This window comes from Larimichthys crocea, chromosome XVI (assembly GCF_000972845.2).
Source record: "Larimichthys crocea isolate SSNF chromosome XVI, L_crocea_2.0, whole genome shotgun sequence".
NCBI classification, from domain to species: domain Eukaryota; kingdom Metazoa; phylum Chordata; class Actinopteri; family Sciaenidae; genus Larimichthys; species Larimichthys crocea.
In genome coordinates, this window is record NC_040026.1 from 4,366,061 (window position 1) to 4,387,202 (window position 21,142).

The 21,142-nt window shown below is 41.0% G+C and overlaps 2 protein-coding genes across 4 annotated transcripts; one reads left to right on the top strand and one right to left on the bottom strand.

Annotated features, from left to right (window-relative positions):
- Positions 1 to 1,052: 1,052 nt before the first annotated feature.
- On the bottom strand, positions 1,053 to 9,229 carry znf384b (zinc finger protein 384 b). Of its 3 annotated transcripts, none has more exons than XM_010735080.3 (11): positions 8,970 to 9,229; positions 6,785 to 6,852; positions 6,460 to 6,682; positions 5,665 to 5,778; positions 4,751 to 4,908; positions 4,573 to 4,664; positions 3,609 to 3,833; positions 2,386 to 2,553; positions 2,179 to 2,257; positions 1,909 to 2,067; positions 1,053 to 1,764 (listed from the first exon to the last, which is right to left on the bottom strand). In XM_010735080.3, exons 2-11 carry the CDS (start codon positions 6,848 to 6,850, stop codon positions 1,375 to 1,377), a joined length of 1,674 nt encoding a protein of 557 aa, XP_010733382.2. In that variant the 5' UTR covers positions 6,851 to 6,852; positions 8,970 to 9,229; the 3' UTR covers positions 1,053 to 1,374. The 3 variants fall into 3 exon arrangements, with proteins under 3 accessions (XP_010733382.2, XP_019116800.1, XP_019116801.1); XM_019261255.2 differs by lacking the exon at positions 8,970 to 9,229 and adding an exon at positions 8,700 to 8,781; XM_019261256.2 differs by lacking the exon at positions 3,609 to 3,833 and having other exon boundaries at positions 8,970 to 9,228.
- Positions 9,230 to 12,967: 3,738 nt separating this feature from the next.
- LOC104922238 (uncharacterized WD repeat-containing protein all2124) lies at positions 12,968 to 21,122 on the top strand. Its single transcript, XM_010735013.3, has 13 exons — positions 12,968 to 13,293; positions 15,853 to 15,971; positions 16,427 to 16,647; positions 16,978 to 17,101; positions 17,414 to 17,535; positions 18,084 to 18,170; positions 18,364 to 18,453; positions 18,818 to 18,906; positions 19,570 to 19,789; positions 19,901 to 20,023; positions 20,143 to 20,308; positions 20,466 to 20,554; positions 20,740 to 21,122. Exons 1-13 carry the CDS (start codon positions 13,204 to 13,206, stop codon positions 20,838 to 20,840), a joined length of 1,641 nt encoding a protein of 546 aa, XP_010733315.3. The 5' UTR covers positions 12,968 to 13,203; the 3' UTR covers positions 20,841 to 21,122.
- Positions 21,123 to 21,142: the final 20 nt, after the last annotated feature.

Genomic DNA, 21,142 nt, shown 5'->3' on the forward strand with positions numbered 1-21,142 from the left:
GATATTTGGGTTTGGACAGCAATACATAAATTGCACTGACTAAGATTGCACAATGCATTTTCTTTTTTTTTTTTGCAGAGTTTATGTATTTTTTTCTTTGATTGTTTTTACATGGATAGAACTATATGTTCTCCTTCCCTTAGCCTTTTTAATATATTATAGAATATTATATTTATACTGTATATATCCTTTATACTGTAACTTTAAACTTCCTCATGCCTGTATATATTGTGTTTCTGTTTCTGATGTAACTGTGGCTGTAACACATTGATCTATCTAAATCCAGCAGATTATAAATAAGTAACTGCCCTGAATGACATTTTCTTCATACAGCCACTGTAGCAAATAAAAAAACAATTTGGTATTAGACTGAACCTGAAAAAAAAAAAAAAAACCCAACAACAAATAAACTATGAAAAACATTTCAGAGGATTTATTGTGTTATACGCTGAAAAACCCTCCACAATTTTCTGATGTGTCAATATGTCTATAAAGAAGTATTATGTATTATAAACATTGTCATCGTGGAAGTACAATAGCAAGAACACATTTGAATAACATTGCTTTTAGGACAGACACAAAGCAGTACAATAGGATTACATGAAAGGTGAACCGGCTCATCACTTCCCTGTAGGTCATGTGACGGCCTGCAAATGCGCCTAAGTAGGTTATATGGATTACCACATCCTTTAAACACACAATCATCATACTTTATAAACTGGTAGTATGTATCTATATATACTTGATTGATTTTTTTTTCTGAAAGGGAAATAACCTCTATGTCCCTTTTAAGGTTAAAAAGAATTCATTGTGGGCATGTATTTTACAACAGAGCACAGGTATTAACACTGATGTAAAACCTGAAAGTTTCTGTACGAAAGTATAAAAATTTACCTTCACAGTCAGCTACCAATTTCATCAACAGAGAGGCCATAAATTGCTATGGCCAAACCTGTGTTTGTAGGGAAGAACGAGCAGGAGGTTATAAAACAACAATAAAGAGAAGCACTGTCTCTTTGTCTCTCTTCCCCATCATAAAACCATCACTGTGATGGACTGAAACATACTTTATTGCAGCCTTTACATGCACTTTATACTCAGACAGGATAGCTAAGCAAAAGAAAAACAAATCGAACGGGCAAAAAAAGAAAAGAAAAAGAGACTGATTAAAAAGATAAAACAAAATTATAGCCTTCAGGAAACTGTGTCACCATATTGTCCTGTCAGCCTCAAACCATTGTTTAGGCACAGTCATTCGTTTGCTCCAAAGTTCTTGTATCATCTTAATATTGCTTTTATCCATCGACTCTCCATCCTCCATTTCTTGAATTAATTTTAACTTTTCGATCCCCAAACTCCCTTTTTTCATCACCTCTAAGAGTTGAGGTGCTCCACTTGGATGGTGGATGCTGACACAGTGAGACAGAGGTCCTTGTGGGAAGTAATGTCTGCTACACTGACTGGTTTGTACTGGATATCACTTGCAGACACCGTCTTATACTGGTGCAGGTCAAATGGACAGGAGATGTTTTCTGTCTGGGGGTAACTGCTCTGGCTCTGTCCCTGCTGGCCTCCACCTGCTCCGCCGCTTCCAGCTCCCCCGGGCCGGCTTGATCCTCCATCTGCACTTTCTACCTGGCTCTGAGCTCCAGCCTGGCCTTGGCTTCGGTTCTGGTTCTGTTGTGCCGTCTGTGCTGCCACAACTGCCGGTGCAGTCAACTGGTCTGGGTTGTGTTTCTCCATGTGTTTCACCAGATACGTCTCCTGAGATGAGGGGAGGATAGGTAGAGGGGAAACAGTGGACACATGACTACACGGTGTAAAGTAGCTGCCAGTTGTCTGATGCCAGAGAGGCGATTCATAGTGTTTCATGTAGAAATGCTCTTCAGAAATGGACATTTGTCTTACTGAGGTATAAGTGCGGTTGCAGAGACCACACGAGTAGATCCTCGCATGTTTGACTGTGTGTGTGGACATGTGCACCTCCAGGCTTGCTGAATCTATGTATCCTTTGTTGCAATTGGTGCACTTGTAGGGCTTGTCCTTATTGTGTTGACGTCGGTGGGACTGAAAAAAAAAAAAGGTTATTGAAAGCAAAGGCTTTACAGTACAAAGTGTTTTGTGAGACCGGCACTGCATGCACTCACTGTATGAGAATGAAACTAAACTGTTTCACACCTGTAAATTAGAGAGTTGCGTGAAGGATTTCTCACAGCCTGGGTGGATACACTTGTATGGCCGATCTCCAGTGTGAATCCTGAATAAAATACACAAACAAACACATACATGTACATACAATGACTCCTGTTACGTTCATGATGAGCTAACCTGACCACAGAAAGACACTAGAGCAGAAGAGAAACCCAAGACCGACGACTCACTTACCTGTTGTGCTGCTGAAGGTGACTGAGCTGTCTGAAGCACTTTTGGCAGTAGTTGCAGGTGTAGGGTTTCACTCCGGTGTGGATGCGAATATGTTGGGCCAAATAGCTAGAGTTGGCAAATGACTTGGTACAATGGGGACACTTGTGAGGCTTTGACTCTGTATGGTTCCTGATGAGGGCAGACAGGAGGATGAAAGAGAAAGGGAAACCAGATTGTAAAGGTAGACTGAGAAAACGCACATGATACTGTGGCTTGACACATACTTCAAAGTAATTCAGAAAGGTCATTCCAGACAATTAAAGAATATTTTAACCTTTAACAAAATCCAAGAAAAAAATCTGCATCATTTTACACTTGCTCTGTACAGTATCAGTGGTAACACATATATATTTCACATATATTCCTCTGCTGTAGATGATTTGGATGTATAGACATCAATTAATTTAAAACAAAAAAGGCCTCCAGGAATGAGTATAAATTGATTTTAAGACAGCCAAAAAAGAAGAGCAACAGGATGACTACAAAATGAGTGCAGAGAGAAAGGAAGCAGAGCATGGTAGCAAAGGATTTATATCGCAAATCAACATTCAATGGAGAAAGTAAGAAAAGGTATTAATAAAGATACCAAACAATCAAACAATGGATTAAATGGAGAAGAACAATGCCATTCAAACCTTCATTTCAACACGTATTTATGAATGTGTATGTATGCGTTTCTGTTGTAGAATTACTGGCAGAAATAAATGACAAAACACACAGACAAATGAAACGTGTGAAGCGGGAAAATGTGATGACAAGGCAATGCAAACCATACAGAGGAGAAGCAAGTATTGTGTGCACATGTACAAATGACAAAAAAAAAGAATGAAAAGATAGAAAAGGTCAAATATTCTCATTGTATCAATTAATATTACACAGCTCCATGCAACTCAAACGTTCACTCTGATTACTGTATGAATTACAGACAATCTTCTTATGGACAGAGCCCAACTTTTAAAAGTGTAATTTGTATTCTGATTTTTTAAAAAGGTCACTTCTGAATGGATCTGGTAGCATGCGAGCCAACATTTACATGGCAGTGAAATATGCATCTGCACACCTCTCCAATCTCTTCCCCTGGAGGAGGAAGAAGAAAGGAGTCTGGGCTTCTAAAAGGCACTCGGCAGGACAAATTAACAGGATATGGTACGGTAACAGGGGAAAGGGGGGGTGGTCTGCAGTACCGTGTGTGCTGCTGTAAATGACTGAGCTGCCTGAAAGATTTCTGGCAGTAGGAGCAGGTGTAAGGCTTGGCCCCGCTGTGGATGCGGATGTGCTGGGCCAGGTAGCTGGAGTTGGCGAATGACTTGGCGCAGTGAGGACACTTGTGAGGTTTGGCCTCTGTGTGCGACTTGGAGTGGATCTGCATGTCAGACTTACTGAGGAAGGTCGCCGCACACATCCGGCACCTACAGGCGGAGAGACACAGAAATGGGAGGGCGGGATGGAAGAACAAGAAGGAAGGAGAGGGACACATATAGAAAAGGAGACACGAGAGAAGATAATGGAAAAGGAAAGAGAAAAATAGTTTTGGAAGGAGAGAGGGGAACGAAGCATTGACCCACAGAAAGAAATAAGATATGAGAGAAAATGAAACTTATAATAAAAAAGGAAAATGAATAATATTAGATACATCAATGAAGACGGGAAGGCGGGGGAGTGAAATCAAATGTAAGACACGTACACACAGGGAAAAATGTCAAGGCAGAAATCAGTGAAAACTGACAGGGAGAGGTACATAGATACTATAAAAAGTGAAAGAGCAGAGTGCTTAAGAGTTCACAACTCAAAAAGCATACTATATTAAGACAGAGGACAGTAGAGGCCAGGTAGCAATTCATTTCCAGTGTGCGCAGAAAGAGACAGTATGAAGCACTGATGTATTTGTATCTCAAATACATTAGGAGAAAGAATCAACTGTCCTATAAAAAAAAAGCACGCAAGTTTTGCCACAACATGCAGTGAAGTGTGTTTAGAGGAGGTGTCTGTGTGTCAAATGCTTATGTCACGCAGCGCCTAGTTCATCTATAAAAGCCGAACAATTCGAAACGGATTTCGACAGGACACAGAGGAACAGGTATGCTTGCATTCCACAGCTAGAGCGAGGAGAAATGGGGATGCACAGCAGACGCTGTTTGGAGACAGTACCTGTATGTCTTCGTGCTATCTTTTGGGCCATGGTCTTCCTCTTCATTTGACAGGTCGTACGGGTCTCCAGTATGATGCTGCATAGATGCCACCTGTTATAAAGTAATATTTAAAGTTATCTGATCAACCTTTTTTTTACCATGTTAGATTTTTTCTTTTCACATCTGTACTTTCTTACCTGGCCGCCAGCTGTCAGATGAGCCAGTATTAGCGTTTCATGGCCTGGTCCACCCACTGGACCGACCCTGGCCAGTGTTGTTGCCTTCTTCTTCCTGCCTCGTTTGGAGGGTGCTGGCATCACGACCACGTGGGATGCCCCATCGCCTTCTTTTTTGTCTAGAACAGGATCAACAGCAGCCGATTAAGGGGAGAGAATATTCTTGAAACCAGCAGTAGCAGCAGGGATCTGCAAGCTCTGTGTGGAACAGCTGTTAAAATTTCTAATGAGCTCTTCTGGAAATTAACTGCCCTCTACATGTTGGCCTGTAGTTACACTGATGTCCGAGTATGCTGCAGGATGTTGCATAATTTAATTCCTATATTTTTCAGGTGTAACTGATGATCACAGGTGATTATTTCTTACTGAGAACTTGTTTTCAGTATCAATATCATGATCAACACTGTGACTCAAAGCTTCCAAAAAAGTACAAACCTACTAATAATTTATGAGCAAGCTGTGACAGCATTTCTTGTGATTCACTTAAAGGCGTAGAACCATAACTTAAAAGACCCTCTGGATAAGTAATTAAATCACTAGCTGCTCATTTTCTGTGCTCAGAAGTGCTTAATTGGGTTCATAACGCAGTCATTTTTCTCGTAGCCCAACAGGTCTGATCAAATCAGTAAAACAACAATAATTAATTTGATTATATTTAATACATTTATGCTCACAAAAAATTGTAAGCACTGACATTTGTGAAGATGCTTGTGTCACTCACTCCCTTTTCTTTAACTGTAAAGTGTTTTATACTCTTATATTCAATAATACAGAAGTTGTTGCAACTGCAGATGCACCCATGGAACATTTGAGGAAGTGTAAATACCATATCTGAGATATATTACGTGATATGTGTGTCATTATGTGTGCTTTACCTGTAGAATGGAGAGCTGAAACAATCATGGTTGTTGCTGGATGACCAGAGACAAATGACTGAGAGGAGGTGGGTGAGACAAGTGTTCCCTGAGGAGTTGTTATGACCAGACCCGCTTCACCGAAAGTGACGGACAGGAATCAAAAGAGAAAAAGAAAGAAAATTATTACACATGACAAAGGACTTGGTCGGACAAAGGTCAAAGTTGTCTCCACCTGTTGAGGAGACTACTGTCTTTTGGAGGGTGCAGGACATTATTTCATAAAGTCGTCTGCTGAGGAGGGGGAAGCACGGAGAGGGACAGAAAAAGAGTTAACAAACGGGTAGAGAGGTCCAGCTCTGTCCTGGACTGTCCCCTAGACTCCATAGAGGAAATAGGGGAGAGGAGGATGTTAGCAAAGCTGACATCCGTCATGAACAACATGATGCAACAGACTGCTACTCCCACCATGTAAGAAGGAGCGCTAACACAGGTAAGAGAGTAAGAAAGCACAGTGCTACTGTTCTATTATTTAAAGAAGACCTGAGGTTGTAGCATAAATTCAGATACACAGGTGTTCATTTTACCCCCAACTGTTCTACTGACAATGTGTGCTCTCAGCCCATAGTGCTGCTTGGAGGTCTCATTAACTAAATCATTTAAAGCATTTCTGTTATTTTATGGCTCACAACTAAACTTTTGGGATGCTAATCCAACCTTAAACTTTGGTGTTCTTCTGATTTGATTTGATCATTGGATATTATGTCAAATGTATTGTGGAATCAACAAAAAAAAGACCTAGAGGCTTCTCCTCACCTGTTGTCATGATGCCCGTGGAGGGCATAGGGAGCATGTTCTGGCCGCTGTGAGGAGGGTGGAGGTGTGCCACGCTACCAGCCGGCCCTCCTCCATCTGTCTTTGACCCCGGAGTGGGGATGGTTAGAAGAGCTGTTTGGTAGTGTGGTCCAGAAGAAGTAGAGAAGGAAGCATTCTTTTCCTGTTGCTCTTTCACCTTATTCAGGAACATGGCATTCTCAAGCTGTCATCAAAGAGGAGATTTTTTAAAATTTGACAGCCAGGACACTCTCTTTACATCAGTCCTGAACAAACTGCATACCAGTGATTCCTTGTTCAGACTTACCTGTCCTGGTACAGTGGGGATGGGAGACCAGAAATATGATGAATTAAAATGAGAATCTTCCATCATTTCTGCAATTACACAAGAGCAGCAACATTGAATTACTGTAATGACCTAGTCGGTACCACTTGTTACTTTGCTGTAATAAATATGACCAATAACAAAAAGACACAACAGTTAACAGACCGTTTAAACAAAAGTGTAACATCACATTTCATTGTCCCCAACTTGATCGATACACTTCAAATACAAGAACTGAAACTAGACACTAGAGTACTACAGGCCTACATGCTCAACCATGCTTAGTTGATATTCATAGAAGTGGATATGTCTCATTAAGTATATATGAATATGTAGCTGTATATTTCTGTGCAGGATTACCACAGACCACACCATGATACTGTGAAACATGATAAAAAAACTGCACATTTGACTAATAGTCTAGGGGACAATTAGTCCATAATTAGCTAAATAAACATCATCACAGTTCTCCCAGGTGATTTAGAAAGTTATAAATATCATATCTATTGAGATGGGCATTAATGAGACATCTCTACACAAACAAAAGTATACGTTTAAACAAAACTTGACCTAATAATGTAGTAATGACCTGATTATCCTGCCCAGCGGACCAGTTTAACCTCAATTAAACCCCATGTTTGCTGTGCGGTAATTGCACTAAACACAATTACATTTAAGAATATGCATCTTGTAAATATCAGATGAAATATACTGAGTTTAAAAGAATATTGCACAAATGTATATATTGTTTACTTGTATAACATTACTGGACTTTAGAAGATATTGTCTTTTTACTTCCATGCCTTCTTGACCCTTGTCAAAACACACCTGCATTAAACACAAAACTCTGACTGTTCAATCTGAGATATGTGCTATGGTAGTAGTGGTTAATGAAGTCCACTATCCTCAAACAGAGACAAGGAGCGGGCTAGAAATATCTGTTAATATCACTTCTTTCTAACTTCCTCCACACCTTCAGATTATTTTCACTTTCAAACTAGTTTTTCAGCCTCAACAGATAACTGACTCAACTCCCTCTGGAGCCAGACAACTTTTCCACACATATACAGTAGTACTCTAAAACACCTGTTAAAAAGACTTGGATGCATTCTCCTTTAAAAACAAACAGTGTCTGACACACCTCTTTAAGGCACGGTGTCAAGATCTGGTAATAAACATGGATACACCGTAAGGCCTTCAGCATGTGGACAAGATACTGTGCTTTAGTGGTTCATATTACAATCAAACTACTACAAAATAACATCATGGTTCTGGTATTGTGCATGCTGGCTCAGCCATATTTCACATTTTTAGTCACATCTGTGCTATTCCTAAACATAAAGTCAAGTTACCAAAACCTCATGGAGGTCAACATTAGGGCTGGACAGACCAGTGAAAAAGTCCAATTTAAAAAACACATACGCACACAGAGGCAGACTGACTGATAAGAGGAATTACGGTTTAATAACTAACTGATTAGACGAGGCAAGGGAGGAGGTGGTGAATATGGTTTGAAGATAAAAAAAAAAAAAGGCTCTATACGCTGTAAAATGTGCATTACAATGACTATGCAATGTAATTTCCAGCCTCCTTAACTGGACTTTACCTGTAAAGGTATGGATTTAATGGCTGTGGGCGCCAACATACAATGACTACCTTCGGGTTTTGTGGTATTTAACGTTACAGCAGATGTATGTTGTCAGCTAAACGCTGGCTCCAGCGTGAATAACCAACCAAAACATTGGTGTCACATCGCTACAACTTTTATAAAACACGACAAATCATGTGTGTGTATATATATAATGTTTAAAATAAGCTGTAGGTTAAACAGAAGGACTCCATTTCCTTTGCATCTATGTTGTAGTTAAACGAGGCCCCGGCGTGCTGATTAACATACAGTTAGCTCGCAGACAGACAGCACAGTGTGTCAGGCAGCAGTGTGTCCTCCTGCTTTGGGAAGAAAAAAAAAAATAACAAGCAAAGCAAGAAAAAAAAAAAAAAAAAAAAAAAAAGAGGCGAGGATAAAAAAAACTGAAGCGAAGAGAAAAAAAACCAATAGACCATCCTCACAGACTTCCGGCTGTGGAGACGGGTGGAGAGGCGGCAGCAGAGTCATGCAAATCTACTAAAAATTACAACCGACTGCATGGAGAACAGTGGCGTTTACCGGCAACGACGGCTCCGTCTCCCTGCCCGGTGCTCTCCTGGGTCGAGGTGGTTTGGAAACAGTTTCCAGAATCTGTCCAAAAAATTCCCGCAAGTTTGTAGTTTGTTCCCCCCTCTTTGGTTTTTTTTTTTTTTTTTTTTTTTTTTTTTTTTTTTTTTTTTTTTTTTTTTTTTTTTTTTTTTTTTCCATCCGTGAAGCAGCTGCCTCGTCTAAAGCTTCACTTCCTCCGGATAAGGTCGTCAGACAAAAGAAGTGTGTGTGTTGATGTCACTTCCTGTCATTGAGAGACAGTTAATTAAATTTTTTTTTTAAACATTTTAACTTTGGGATATTTATTACAGCAGTTAAATTGTTAATATGCTCGGGTCTGAACCACATCCTGTTTTTTTTTTGTTTTTGTTTTTTTTACTATTCGAGCTTCAAGTTAAGGAAAGCAGCTAGTATGATGCATTCACGTGCTGTCGGACGTAACATAGCCACATATAATTATTCGTCTTAATTAATTCTTCTTCTTAATTCTTGCCATAATTCTTCTACATATAGTTTGTTGTTCCAATTTAAAAGCTTGTTCTGTTGTCCAAGATATTACAATCTTATATTTAGGCCGAGCAGAATGTTCTGATTTAATTCCTATGTGATGAATGCAGACTTACATTTTTTAGATGTAGTATTTCACTTTGCTCAGTTTGTCAACAACGTAAGAACAGTCTGTGCTTCATTTCTTTTCTGTCGCTGTGTCACCCACACAGAATTTTATTATTTATTGTCTTTGTTCGTTATGTGTGTAGTGCTTGAAAAATATATTTACTTAGTTATTTACTAAAAGAAACTTGCCTTTATACACGCACTACATAATCACTCTTAATACTGTTCATAGCTTAATTAACATGCACTATATAACATTTTAGAACTGCTAGTGCTGCTAAACTGTATATATGTTTGTATCTTCATTTCAATCTGTCCATACTGTTTATACTGTATTTACCTTTTAGCATATTAATATCTATATCTGCACTGTTATATCCCTATTCATATGTACATTACTCTGCACTTCTGGTTAGATGCTAAGCTGCATTTGGTTGTCTTGGTACTTGTACTTTACAATACATTGACAATACAGTTGAATCTAATCTAATCTAATAGTTATTCCTTCATATTAGAAGCTAGAGAGGTGGAGGTTTGCCCTGGAAAGGAGAGGAATGAAGGTTAGCCGCCGCAAGATGGAGTACATGTGTGTGAGTGAGAGAGACCCAAGTGGAAGAGTGAGGTTACAGGGAGAAGAGATAAAGAAGGTGGAGGATTTTACGTATTTAAGGTCAACAGTCCAGAGCAATGGAGAGTGTGGAAAAGAGGTGAAGAAGCGTGTGCAGGCAGGTTGGAACGGGTGGAGAAAAGTGTCAGGGGTGATGTGTGATATAAGAGTTTCAGCTAAAATGAAAGGAAAGGTGTACAATACTGTGGTGAGACCAGCGATGTTGTTTGGTCTAGAGACAGTGCCACTGAGGAAAAGAGATGAAGATGCTGAGGTTCTCTTTGGGGGTGACCAAGATGGATAGGATCAGGAATGAGTACATCAGAGGGGCAGCGCATGTTAGAGGTTTTGGAGATAAAGTCAGAGAGAGCCAGACTGAGATGGTTCGGACACGTCCAGAGGAGAGATAGTGAATATATTTGTAGAAGGATGCTGAGTTTTGAACTGCCAGACAAGAGGCCTAGAGGAAGACCAAAGAGGAGGTTTATGGATGCAGTGAAAGAGGACATGAATGTAGTTGGTGTGAGAGAAGAGGATGCAGAAGACAGGGTTAGATGGAGGCAACTGATTGGCTGTGGCGACCCCTGAAGGGAAAAGCCGAAAGGAGAAGAAGAAGTTATTCCTTCATATTACTAAATTGTGTGCTTTATATACTTTCCCGTCATTTATACCCTCCAATTACTTATTTACCTTGTTGAATGGTGTGTGCCCTGAAAATACTTATTCACCCCTTAAAACTGTTCTTATTCTATTCATAATTCATAACTATCAGTCTTAAGTCACAAAGTTTTTGTCTACCCCACTCTATGGATAGATTACCTAATGTAATATTTCTGAATTGTTTTACACTGTCTACCTGTCTATATTCAGCTCTCCAAGTCCACTCTCCAAAAAGTACAGCAATGTAGGCCGACTTTATTCAGCTATGGTCATTTCACATAGGAGGCAGGTTTATTCCTAATGAGATAATTATTTATTGAATGGAACTGGTACAAGAACCAGAGCTCATTTGGTTGAAAAGGGATACTCCTGAGCTGCACCGCTTCCTAATATTTCCCATTTGATATTCCTCCACGTACCACTAGACAAAGGTTAAGTACCACCAGTGGTACTCGTACCACAGTTTGAGAACCAGTAACCTACGGAGCTAACACCAGCCCAGGGGTGCAGATAGGACTGAATTTACCCACCAGGGAGCTTGAGCCCTGAGGCAGCAGCTTCATTGATAATCTAGCCTTGAGGCTGATGGACCAGAGGTCCTAGGCAGACTAAAACTATAGTTTCCAAGTGGTTTGTGATACTTTATAGCCAGGTAATGCTGCAGTGCACAGCTGTAATGATTAGGTGATTAATTGTTTAGCTGATTCACAGAAAAGTAACAGACTATTTTCATTTTTGCTTACTAGTATAAGCAAAAAAGCCAAATATTTAATGGTTCCAGCTTCTCAATTTGCTGATTTTCCTCCCTACAGTGGAGTAAATTGTATATTTATGTGTTTTGGACTGTTGTTGGGATAATAAAATAGACACTATGAGATTGTGGCATATTTTGTTCAGTTTTTGGTATGGACACTATGCAGTATATCCCTGCAAATCTGCACCGTAAAGTTTTATCCTACAGTCTAATATATTCCCCTACAATATGATGTAAACTCCTCTCACCTCCTGCATGAGACTGTGGTGGCCCTAAGCAGCTATTTCAGCAACAGACTGCTACTCCCATCATGTAAGAAGGAGCGCTACCACAGGTCCTTCATTCCAACAGCTGTCAGACTCTTTAACACCAGCATGACTTCATGTAGCACTGTTACTGTTACTGATTTATAGAGATATATGTGTGCATGCTACAAATGATCCAACATGTATATCATATACTTCAAAGGAGTTTATAGTGCATATATGTTTTAGTAGTTTAATTGCTTGCCTATAGGAGTGTGAATGTTTGTGTCTGTGATGAGCTGGTGACTTGTGACCTCTTACCCAAAGTCAGCTGGGATAGGCAAATAATGGATACATAAAGTATATCTAAGATTTTGTTTTCTATATATTTCTTACTTTTTTTTAGATTTTTCTCATCTTTAAATCCAGTTATTTTGCTTATATGTAAAACTAATTAAAATGGCATGTATGCTGTCAAACATATTTACATAATCTTCTACATTGCACATTACCTGGTAAATACTTTCAATTCCTTCCTTTTATATATATTGTTTAATACTTGATTTCTTTATCTTGCTTGTATTTTTACTAAATGTTTTTTCTTTTATGTTGCAATTACACCAAGAAAAAATCCTTGTAAGTGAAAACATACTTGGCAATAAATCTGATGTGATATTTCATCTAAATATAACAGTATGAGCCGCTTTCATTTGACACACTGTCTCCTATGCACTTTGCTGCTGAGGTACAAATAAACTTTATAGCTCTGATTTTCCATAAAGTGAAACTTCTAGTATTGTTGTTTTTGTTTGTATTTTTCCCCCAAAAAATCTAATTTACGACTTGGAAGCTTAAAAAAACGAGCTGATGAAACGTCACCTGAAGGCAGCACGTATCCCAGTCCTCCGGGTCACAGAGTGACCGTTAGTCAGTTAGACTGGTGTGAGTAAACCGCATTTAACATGTCAAACCTTAAACAACAGCGTCTGCTTAAATTAAAATACATTTTAAAAAAATGTAACGAACGATTATATTTATTAACAATTAACCGTTTTTCAAGGCAACGCTTTAACGGTCCACACGATGTCGCTGTCAGGACGGTTATACACCTCCAACGGCTCGTCAACATCCGGCGACACGTCTCTCTGGAAACAAACCGCCGAGCCGTTGGATACATTTTATTTATTTAGATTTTAATTTATTTATTTATTAATAGACGATGTGTCTTTGACACTGTCTGACTAACTCGCAGTGAGTCAGTCAGTTTAAAGTGTAATTAATTCGTGTCAGACGCTTTTTTTAAAAACAAGCCCACGGTTTTAAATGGGGGAGGTGAGGAAGCTGCAGAAGAAGTTGAGACAGATTGAAAATCTGGAAATAAAAATCAGTCTCAGCCCAGAGGAGAGATTCAAGGTACAGAGACACTTCATCTAACGTTTGTGTTGTAACCTGTCTGATTTCCCTCAGGTGTAACAACAGGTCATGGCTGTACCCACAGACAAAAAAAATAAATAAATATAAAAGAACAATCAGTCTTTAGTAGAAGAGTGTTGCAAATTCCTACACCAAAGGGTTCATTAAAGTATACCACATGTGTAAACAAAGATTAATAGTGCTTGAATGGTGCAAAGTTGTGAAATAAGGCTTTGTAAACTAGAAATAACAATGTTGATATCATAAAGAAGTAAAAAAAAAAAAAAAGTGATTAACATGAAATAATAATAAAGGTGGGATTAATAATTTGACAGTCTTTGCCGGAGGCAGTCTGATAGATCAGAAGCTCACACTTTGTGTGCAGAGTGCATCAGAAAAATAATGATCAGGAGCGTCAGGAGAGATTCACTATGTTAAAGGGCAACATCTGAATCCTATGAATTATGACCGTGCCCTACAACTGAGTTATTTCTTTACTGAGCTGTCCTCAAACCCACTAATTGGAAACAGGGAAACAGATGCATGCAGTGGTGGTCACACACGTCTACAGCTGGAGACCATTTGGTTACTTGTAAAGTACCCATAGTTAATTTTTGTGAAGTTCTAATGCATTTGCCTTAACCTATAGTGTTTCTACATGATTGTTAAGCAGTGAATTCCCTATAAATAATATCACACTTCACTGACTTTATCTGATCATGGCTTATCGCCTCTTTTAAAGTAACATACAGACTGATTTCAAAGTTTGGGGAGGAGTTCATTGATTTAGAGCAGACTGTACTTTCGTAAAGTTGGGAGACTCAAAAGCAGTGATGGAAAGTATGATATTGAAATATACACAGATCGGCCACTTCAGTAATGATAATAATAAGAATAGACATGGATACAGTGTGCTTTACAATAAAGCAGAACACAATAAAACAAGACACAATAACACTGATAACAATAAGTTAAAATAGTTTGCAGCCTTGATCTCCTCAGGCAGGTCATTCCACACAGTCTTGGAGCCCAAACTACAAAGGCTCTGTCACCTTTGTGTATATATGCACCTACATTAATAACAGGAGCAAGAGGGGAATAAAAGTTCAGTTAAATAACTTCAGGTAAAGCCTCTCAGGGCTTTAAAAGTAATCAGTAAAATCTTAAAATCAATTACAGTTATCTAGCCGGCAGGACATGAATGCATGAATAACAATTTCCAGGTTTTCTTTTGCAGATAGAAATGATCTGATCTTTTTTTTCAGGGGATAAAAGCAGGACTGAACTATTGAGATTACATGTTTATAGAAGCTGAGGTTTCCATTGAAAAGGTTTCTGCAATGCTGAGCTATGGAAAATGACTTGTACAATCCAATGTGATCCAATACAACAACTCATAGCCATAAATTCTTTACGGAGCTCATAATGTTTCAGATTTTATTGACACTGTCAGAGATGTAATAATTCTACTTTATGTTTATTATTGAGGTCTTAGTAGGTGCTGTTGTTGTACAGGAGTGCATTATATTGAGTGGTGTTTCTGATATTACCGCCCTCTCATGTATGTAAATTGATTGGTCAAAATATTAGAATCACCTCTCACTATATTGCAGTCCGGTGTAACAGTACTAGAAACTACAACCTCAGTAGTAAACATAAAGTTAAATTAACACCTGTTCTTCGTGTCAATAGTCTATTGGATCACATGTACTGTACAAATGTACAATGATTCTTTACAGCAGTGTAGAATGCAAGTTTTACTCTTTAGTCCACTACATTTATACGACAGATATAGTTACTTTTCAGATTATCAGGCTATGTTTGATATAGAAAAGCTATAACATGTTTATAAAATAATAATAATTAAATTATCCAACAGTGTAGAATATCAGCTCAGAATTAAGTGCTGCTTACACAGTTATGCACAAATAATGATAATTGAATAATATAATCATAGATAAACTTTTACTTTAGTACAATACCTCTGTTCTTTATTTTTACATTGAGGTACTTTTACTTCTGTCACCACTGCTCATGAGTCAGATTTCTTTCTTAGTAGCAGATATCCTGACTTGTAGTTTAGAGTAAGGGTCAAGCGTCTCCAAACAGTAGATCCTACATTTCCACAGTGTCTTTGTTAGACCCTTTCTTCTTACTAGCTGGCCAAATATTTTCATACCTCATGTCCCTAGTTTGTGTAAAATAAAAAAATAAAAAATAAATCTCCAAGCCAAAGCTGCGATAACCCTGGTGACATCACTATTGCATCATCCGGTGTTATTTCCTCAGATCTAACAAAGCTCCACCAGAGCCACACAACTGTTTTCACTGTTAAAGTAGTTGATCTTTTAGGTGCAAAAACTGTCGGAGTGCTCCTTTAACACAGAAAACTTAATATCGAGTTGTCTTGACTAATTCAGGCGTGTTACATAACTCACAAACAGTCAGGAGTACGGCGTATGTTGCAGTGTAATAAATCAAGACAGGCTGAATATGTTGGTTGTGCATATAAACAACTTGTGGATTTTACAACCAATCTCGTGCCTTCTTCCCTCTCAGATCTCGAGGAAGGCGGAGCTGCGTTCCAGATTGGCTGAGCTTCAGCTGCAGCTTTCTGGCCCGCAGCAAACTCTGGGGATTGTGGGAGACGGAAAAAAGGAGAAGATGAAAAGACAAGTGTAAGGAAGTGAGGGAGAGGTACCAGCGAGGGGGGGCAGATGGAGAGAGGCATAATTCTTCAAAAGCAACAACATTCACTTTGAAGCCTTTGATCTTTTTTGTATGTCTATCCGAACACACTGGAGGTCAAATACTGTCACGCTTGGAGAAAATGGGAACTTTCTATTGTTCATAATGTTTCTTGTAAACATCATTCTGGGATGTCAGCCTCACTTTTAAAGCCCCTCAGGGCTCGGCGCACATAACTGAAACCACCATGTGTTGATATTAACATCAAACTGAATGAAACACATTCTTTCCAGCACACAGACTCGGAGCTCATTATTGAGAAGTACTGTTTTTGTTTGTGTGGGACTTGGAGATCCTCTACAGGTATCCTCCCTGTCACAGAGGATGCAGTGTGCCGTTTGCATCTTGATTATTCATTCAGCTCTTGCTCTCTGCACTGGCACAGGGAGGATGCCCATGAGGCCCTTCCATCACAAACGCCTCCAGCCTCCAAGATCCTTAAGGGAGAAGAGGAGTCCAAAGCTCAAGCAACGCCAGCACCGGCTGCCAAGCAGAGGGGAAGAGGAGGGGAAACAGAGATAGGCAGACAGCGGGAAAGGACAGAGCCGGCCGATGTGTCACATCGCTGCCGAGAGTCTGACAACGAGCGGCAACTGCGTCAAGAAGGTGGGATAATTAAGAAAAGTGGCTGAAGAGATTGTTACTGCAGTTTATTGTGGGCAGTTAAACGTACAATGCAGCGCCCTAATTTGCTATAAACATCTCAAATCAGATTATACGTGTACTGTATGCCCAGAGGAGTCCTAACAAGCTCATGTGGCTGCCAGTATTAAAACCAACAGGCTGCATCCCCAAAGACAAGACCCACGTTTTAAATTAGCCCCACGCGTCACATTGGCAGAATAATCCATAATGAGGAGCAGTGCAGATTAACAAACTGGGGGTGCTGATGAGGTACAAGAACACTGCTAATTGCACAAATTATTTCTTTTACAGAAGCCGAGTTCACATCCCTCAAATCCTCTTGGGAGAAGGCAAAGTTTCGCTTGAGGCTGTTGGAGGGTCACAATGACATAGTCACCTGTGTGGTTGCCATTGACAACCTGGTGGTTTCTGGAAGGTAAAGCCGGGAAGAAGCCCCAATTTGCATAATGGATGTGCAAAGTGAACATTTCACCTAATTTATCACTTAATATGCTCGAGCTCTCTCCCTCGCTGTCTGACATATATTTGTTTTTCCTCCCCCGCCCAGATCGCTCGGTGCAAATCTCTTGCAATTAATGTCGAGCGCCTTTTAGCTTTGCTTGTTTTCGCCGCCTTTTCTCACTCACTCACTCACTCATTCAAACTCCCTTTTTTTAATCTTCCCACATCCTCTCCTCTCTCTCTCTCTCTCTCTCCTTTCTCGCTCTGTCCATCTTCTTCCTCCAAGCCGAGATACAACAGTGAAGGTGTGGCACGTTCCCACAGCAACGGAGCACAAGAACCTCGGGGGTCACACTGGTGGGGTCACCTGTCTGTCTGCACCTCCCCCTGAGTACTGCAAGAGGCTGGGTGAGGACGCACACGCACACACACACACACACACCTGCCCACATCTTTACACGTGGGACGTCTACAGCTGAGTAATGCCGGTGTCCTGCAGTGTGGTAATTATAGGAGCAGTTCATCAGATGAAACCCAGTGAGAGATAACCTCAGTAGACACTTTAGAGAGTTCACTGTCTGTCTGAAGCAGGCAGCCTTCCATCACTTGAACTCCAGCGGCCTCTTCGGCTCGCCTCCTATACTCCCTCCCCACCTGCTTACACAACTCAAAATACCAAGTACAGAAGAGCAGAGCATTCATGATGCAGATCAGTCGAACTGTAGTCACACAGTGTTCATTGACTAAAAAAAAATCATGTCTACTCTCACTTTGTTTCTTTGTTGTGTCTGTCTTTTTTTTTATTTTGTACATCATCACTTATTTACAGCTTCCTCCCAGCTTAATCTTTTTGTCCTGATCCTTGTTCCTTCCTCCCCCTCCTCTTCCTCCACCTCCTCCTCTTTCTCCTCCTCTGTCCCCTCCCGCTCTTTTGTCTGTGTTTGCCCCCTCACCAGCCCGGTCCCTGTCTGTGTCCGACAAGGAAAGGTTTATTTTGAGTGGCTCGGCAGACTGCTACGTGAAGATCTGGGCCCTCAACATTGGTATGCTTAACCACACAGACAGGCACAGGCACACAGATATATACGTAAATATATATATTACGGTAGAGGTACAAGCGCCTCAGGGCTGTGTCTGAGAAATGTGTGTGTGTGTGTGCATCATAATCAGTGTATTCCTGTGTGACCGGTGGTCTGTGTCCTGTCAATTAAATTAGTATTTTCCCGTTTCCTTCAGGGCAGTGTGTAAAGTCTATCTACACATTCAACGCTGTGACTGCGCTCTGCTTTGTGCCAGAGGAAGACGGCTACATCATCACTGGGTCAGGTGTGTTCTTGTGTGGAGAGTAGGTGCATGTGGGGAAAAACTAAGAGCTAGAGATACAGTGAACAGAATAATTGGAGTTGTTGTCATATTGTATTTACTTCTGCACGTATGTGTTTTGGAGATGCACATACATACTTGTGTGTGTGTGTGTGTGTGTGTTAACGAATATGTAGGCAGAGTCTCACATGTGTCATCATCTGCCAGTGAGTGTGAGTGAGTGTAGCACAGGGTTATCAGGCCGAATCAGAGAGATGGAGACACGCAGTTTAGGCAGTCAGGCTCAGGTGGGTTGACCGTGACCAGCAATAATGACTGCCAGACGCCTGTCAGCACATGTTAACCTCACACTCTGTCACCTCTTCAGACGGGGGGAAAGTTCAAGCCTGGAGCTGGCACACTTTCGAAAACTGCCAGTCAATCAACGCTCACCAGGAGGCAGTCACCTCCATCCAGGTGGGTGGGTCACTCACCTTCTGCCCACTGATATGCTGTCCACGCCGAGGATGCTCAAGCTGTTTTTTCCAGCCTATTTTTAAGAACACGATCGGCTGACACTGAAACACAGCAATGTTTCTCTTTCTCTCTAGAGCTCTTGATTATTAATTTTTGAAAGACCTTCTCTCAGAAATCAAACAGCTATATTTCTACACTCTCATCCTCACGCTCGCTCTCTGTGTTTAATGCTTTCAAATGGAAATCAAAGATATTTGTTGAGATGTAAGCCGTGGAGCTCGGCCAGTTTTACAGAGCATACTGTACATATTTTGAGGCTTTTTATGGATTGAAATCCAAAGCTGCATATGCACATATTCTTTTTCAATTTGCAATCATCGAAATATGCCTAAAGCATTAAAGCATAGCGCATCATTGTCACCCTCTTTGTTGTTTGTCATGCAAAGCACAAAATCCATTTATAACCAACAGCAGCACAGAAATGTACATTCCGAAATGTACGCACACTTCTCTTCCATGAACACAAACATAGGTACACTCTCTATTTCATCTTGTTTTCTGTGTATCACACACATACACATGCACGCACACACACACACTCACACACACTCTGGGTAAAGATTCAGATCACCATGACAACCGTGTCTCCTGTGCCCTCCACAGTCTCAGGGTCCGCTGGTGTTCAGCGGCTCGGCGGAGGGAGGGGTGTCTGTGTGGGAGAACCGGTGTTCGGATCGAGACCCTCTGAGGCTGCTGCACCACTGGAGTGGCCAGGTGACGGGTTGCGGAGGAGAGGGCGGGCGGCTGACCCTCAGCCCGCGGGGAGACCGAGTGTTCCTGGCTCACGGTCGAGCCTGGCTCAAGATCCTGCACTGGAGGACCGGTGAGCTCTGGAAATGGGATGGGCAGAGTGTCTGTGTGTGTCAGATGGCGAGAGTAAGATATTGGAACATTTGCATAATCCTTCCACTGAACATCTGTCCAATTATCATAGGAACGATGTCCAGACTGACCAATCACAGCAGCATCACCGGGGTAACAGATTGTGTTCATCAGACAGGAGGCCTCCTAATTGGCTCCTGCTACGATCTGGCGAATGGAGAGAGCTCGCTAAACTGTGAGTCGTGAAGTAATTCATGTGCGACCAGAAGTTACTCACTCAACTCTGCGAGGGCGCAAGCTCTTTGTTTTCCTCTGTTGACCTCCGTCCCTTTCACCTTTCTCTCCTCCTTTCAGTATTCTCTCTGCCTCAGTGTAGGTACCTCACCTCTCTAACCTGGCCTGATGCTCCCAGAATCCTTTGCTTTGCGGCATGGACCACAGGGAGTGGAGACCACAGGTGGGTCACCGGAGGACGCGATCTCATCGTGTGGGAACAGCTCCCAAACTCTGGAAAGCAGAAGTAAGCACGATGCACCTCAACTACTCAGCTGATAAGATTTGAATCGTTATATTTCCTTTTTGCATATTTCTCAGAAGGTCAGCTTACAGCGTGCTTCTTTGATTTTGACACACTTCTGTTGATATTAGATGTTTAATGAATTGTGTAAATGTTACAGGGGTGACGTCACAGCAAAAAGAGACAGTCGATTGGAGTCCTGCTCACTCGAGTCAGAGGGGGACACGGAAGATGACGAGGAGACTGATGGTATACACACACACACACACTCACACACACACACACACGCACACTGCAATTTCACACCTTTTCGTGTCTTCATTTACTGACGCACACGCTCAGCGTGTAACCATGGAATTGCAGATTTCATTATCAAGATAATTTTAGATGATGCATGTCGTGACGAATCCTTATGACCTCCTTGTCAAATATAGATGATGAGGGTGAAGATGACAACGATCACGGAAGAGCTGGCCAGCGTGACGATGTGGAGGACGGCGGGTCCGGTTCGTGGTTGCGTTGTGTTCTCCAGTGAGTGCCGGTTTCTCATCTCACTCCGAGGACACCACGGCCTGGAGCCATGAAGAGGAAATGAGAGGGAGGGAGCGTAGTGACAGCGAAGGAGGGTGCAGGGGAGTGAAGTGTGACAGACTGAGTGTCAGTGTCGGAGGGGGAGCATATGGATGAAGAATGTGTGTGTGTGTGTGTGTGTGTGTGTGTGTGTGTGTGTGTGAGAGAGTGGTAGACAGATTGTTTTCCATGTAAATATTATTGCCACATACAATAAAGCTGTCACACTGTGACTCTCACCTCTAAATTTGTATCTCTCGCTCGTCT

What these genes read in the sequence shown, in the direction of transcription:
- znf384b (XM_010735080.3), bottom strand. Translation starts at nt 6,850, where the DNA reads ATGATGGAAGATTCTCATTTTAATTCATCATATTTCTGGTCTCCCATC. An exon ending in GATAGCACGAAGACATACAG is followed by an intron (nt 3,834 to 4,572) that starts GTACTGTCTCCA and finishes CTCCGCCTGTAG; the next exon opens with GTGCCGGATGTGTGCGGCGA. An exon ending in CGCAACTCTCTAATTTACAG is followed by an intron (nt 2,068 to 2,178) that starts GTGTGAAACAGT and finishes TTTTTTTTTCAG; the next exon opens with TCCCACCGACGTCAACACAA.
- LOC104922238 (XM_010735013.3), top strand. Translation starts at nt 13,204, where the DNA reads ATGGGGGAGGTGAGGAAGCTGCAGAAGAAGTTGAGACAGATTGAAAAT. An exon ending in AACCTGGTGGTTTCTGGAAG is followed by an intron (nt 17,102 to 17,413) that starts GTAAAGCCGGGA and finishes TCTTCCTCCAAG; the next exon opens with CCGAGATACAACAGTGAAGG. An exon ending in CCAAACTCTGGAAAGCAGAA is followed by an intron (nt 20,309 to 20,465) that starts GTAAGCACGATG and finishes TAAATGTTACAG; the next exon opens with GGGTGACGTCACAGCAAAAA.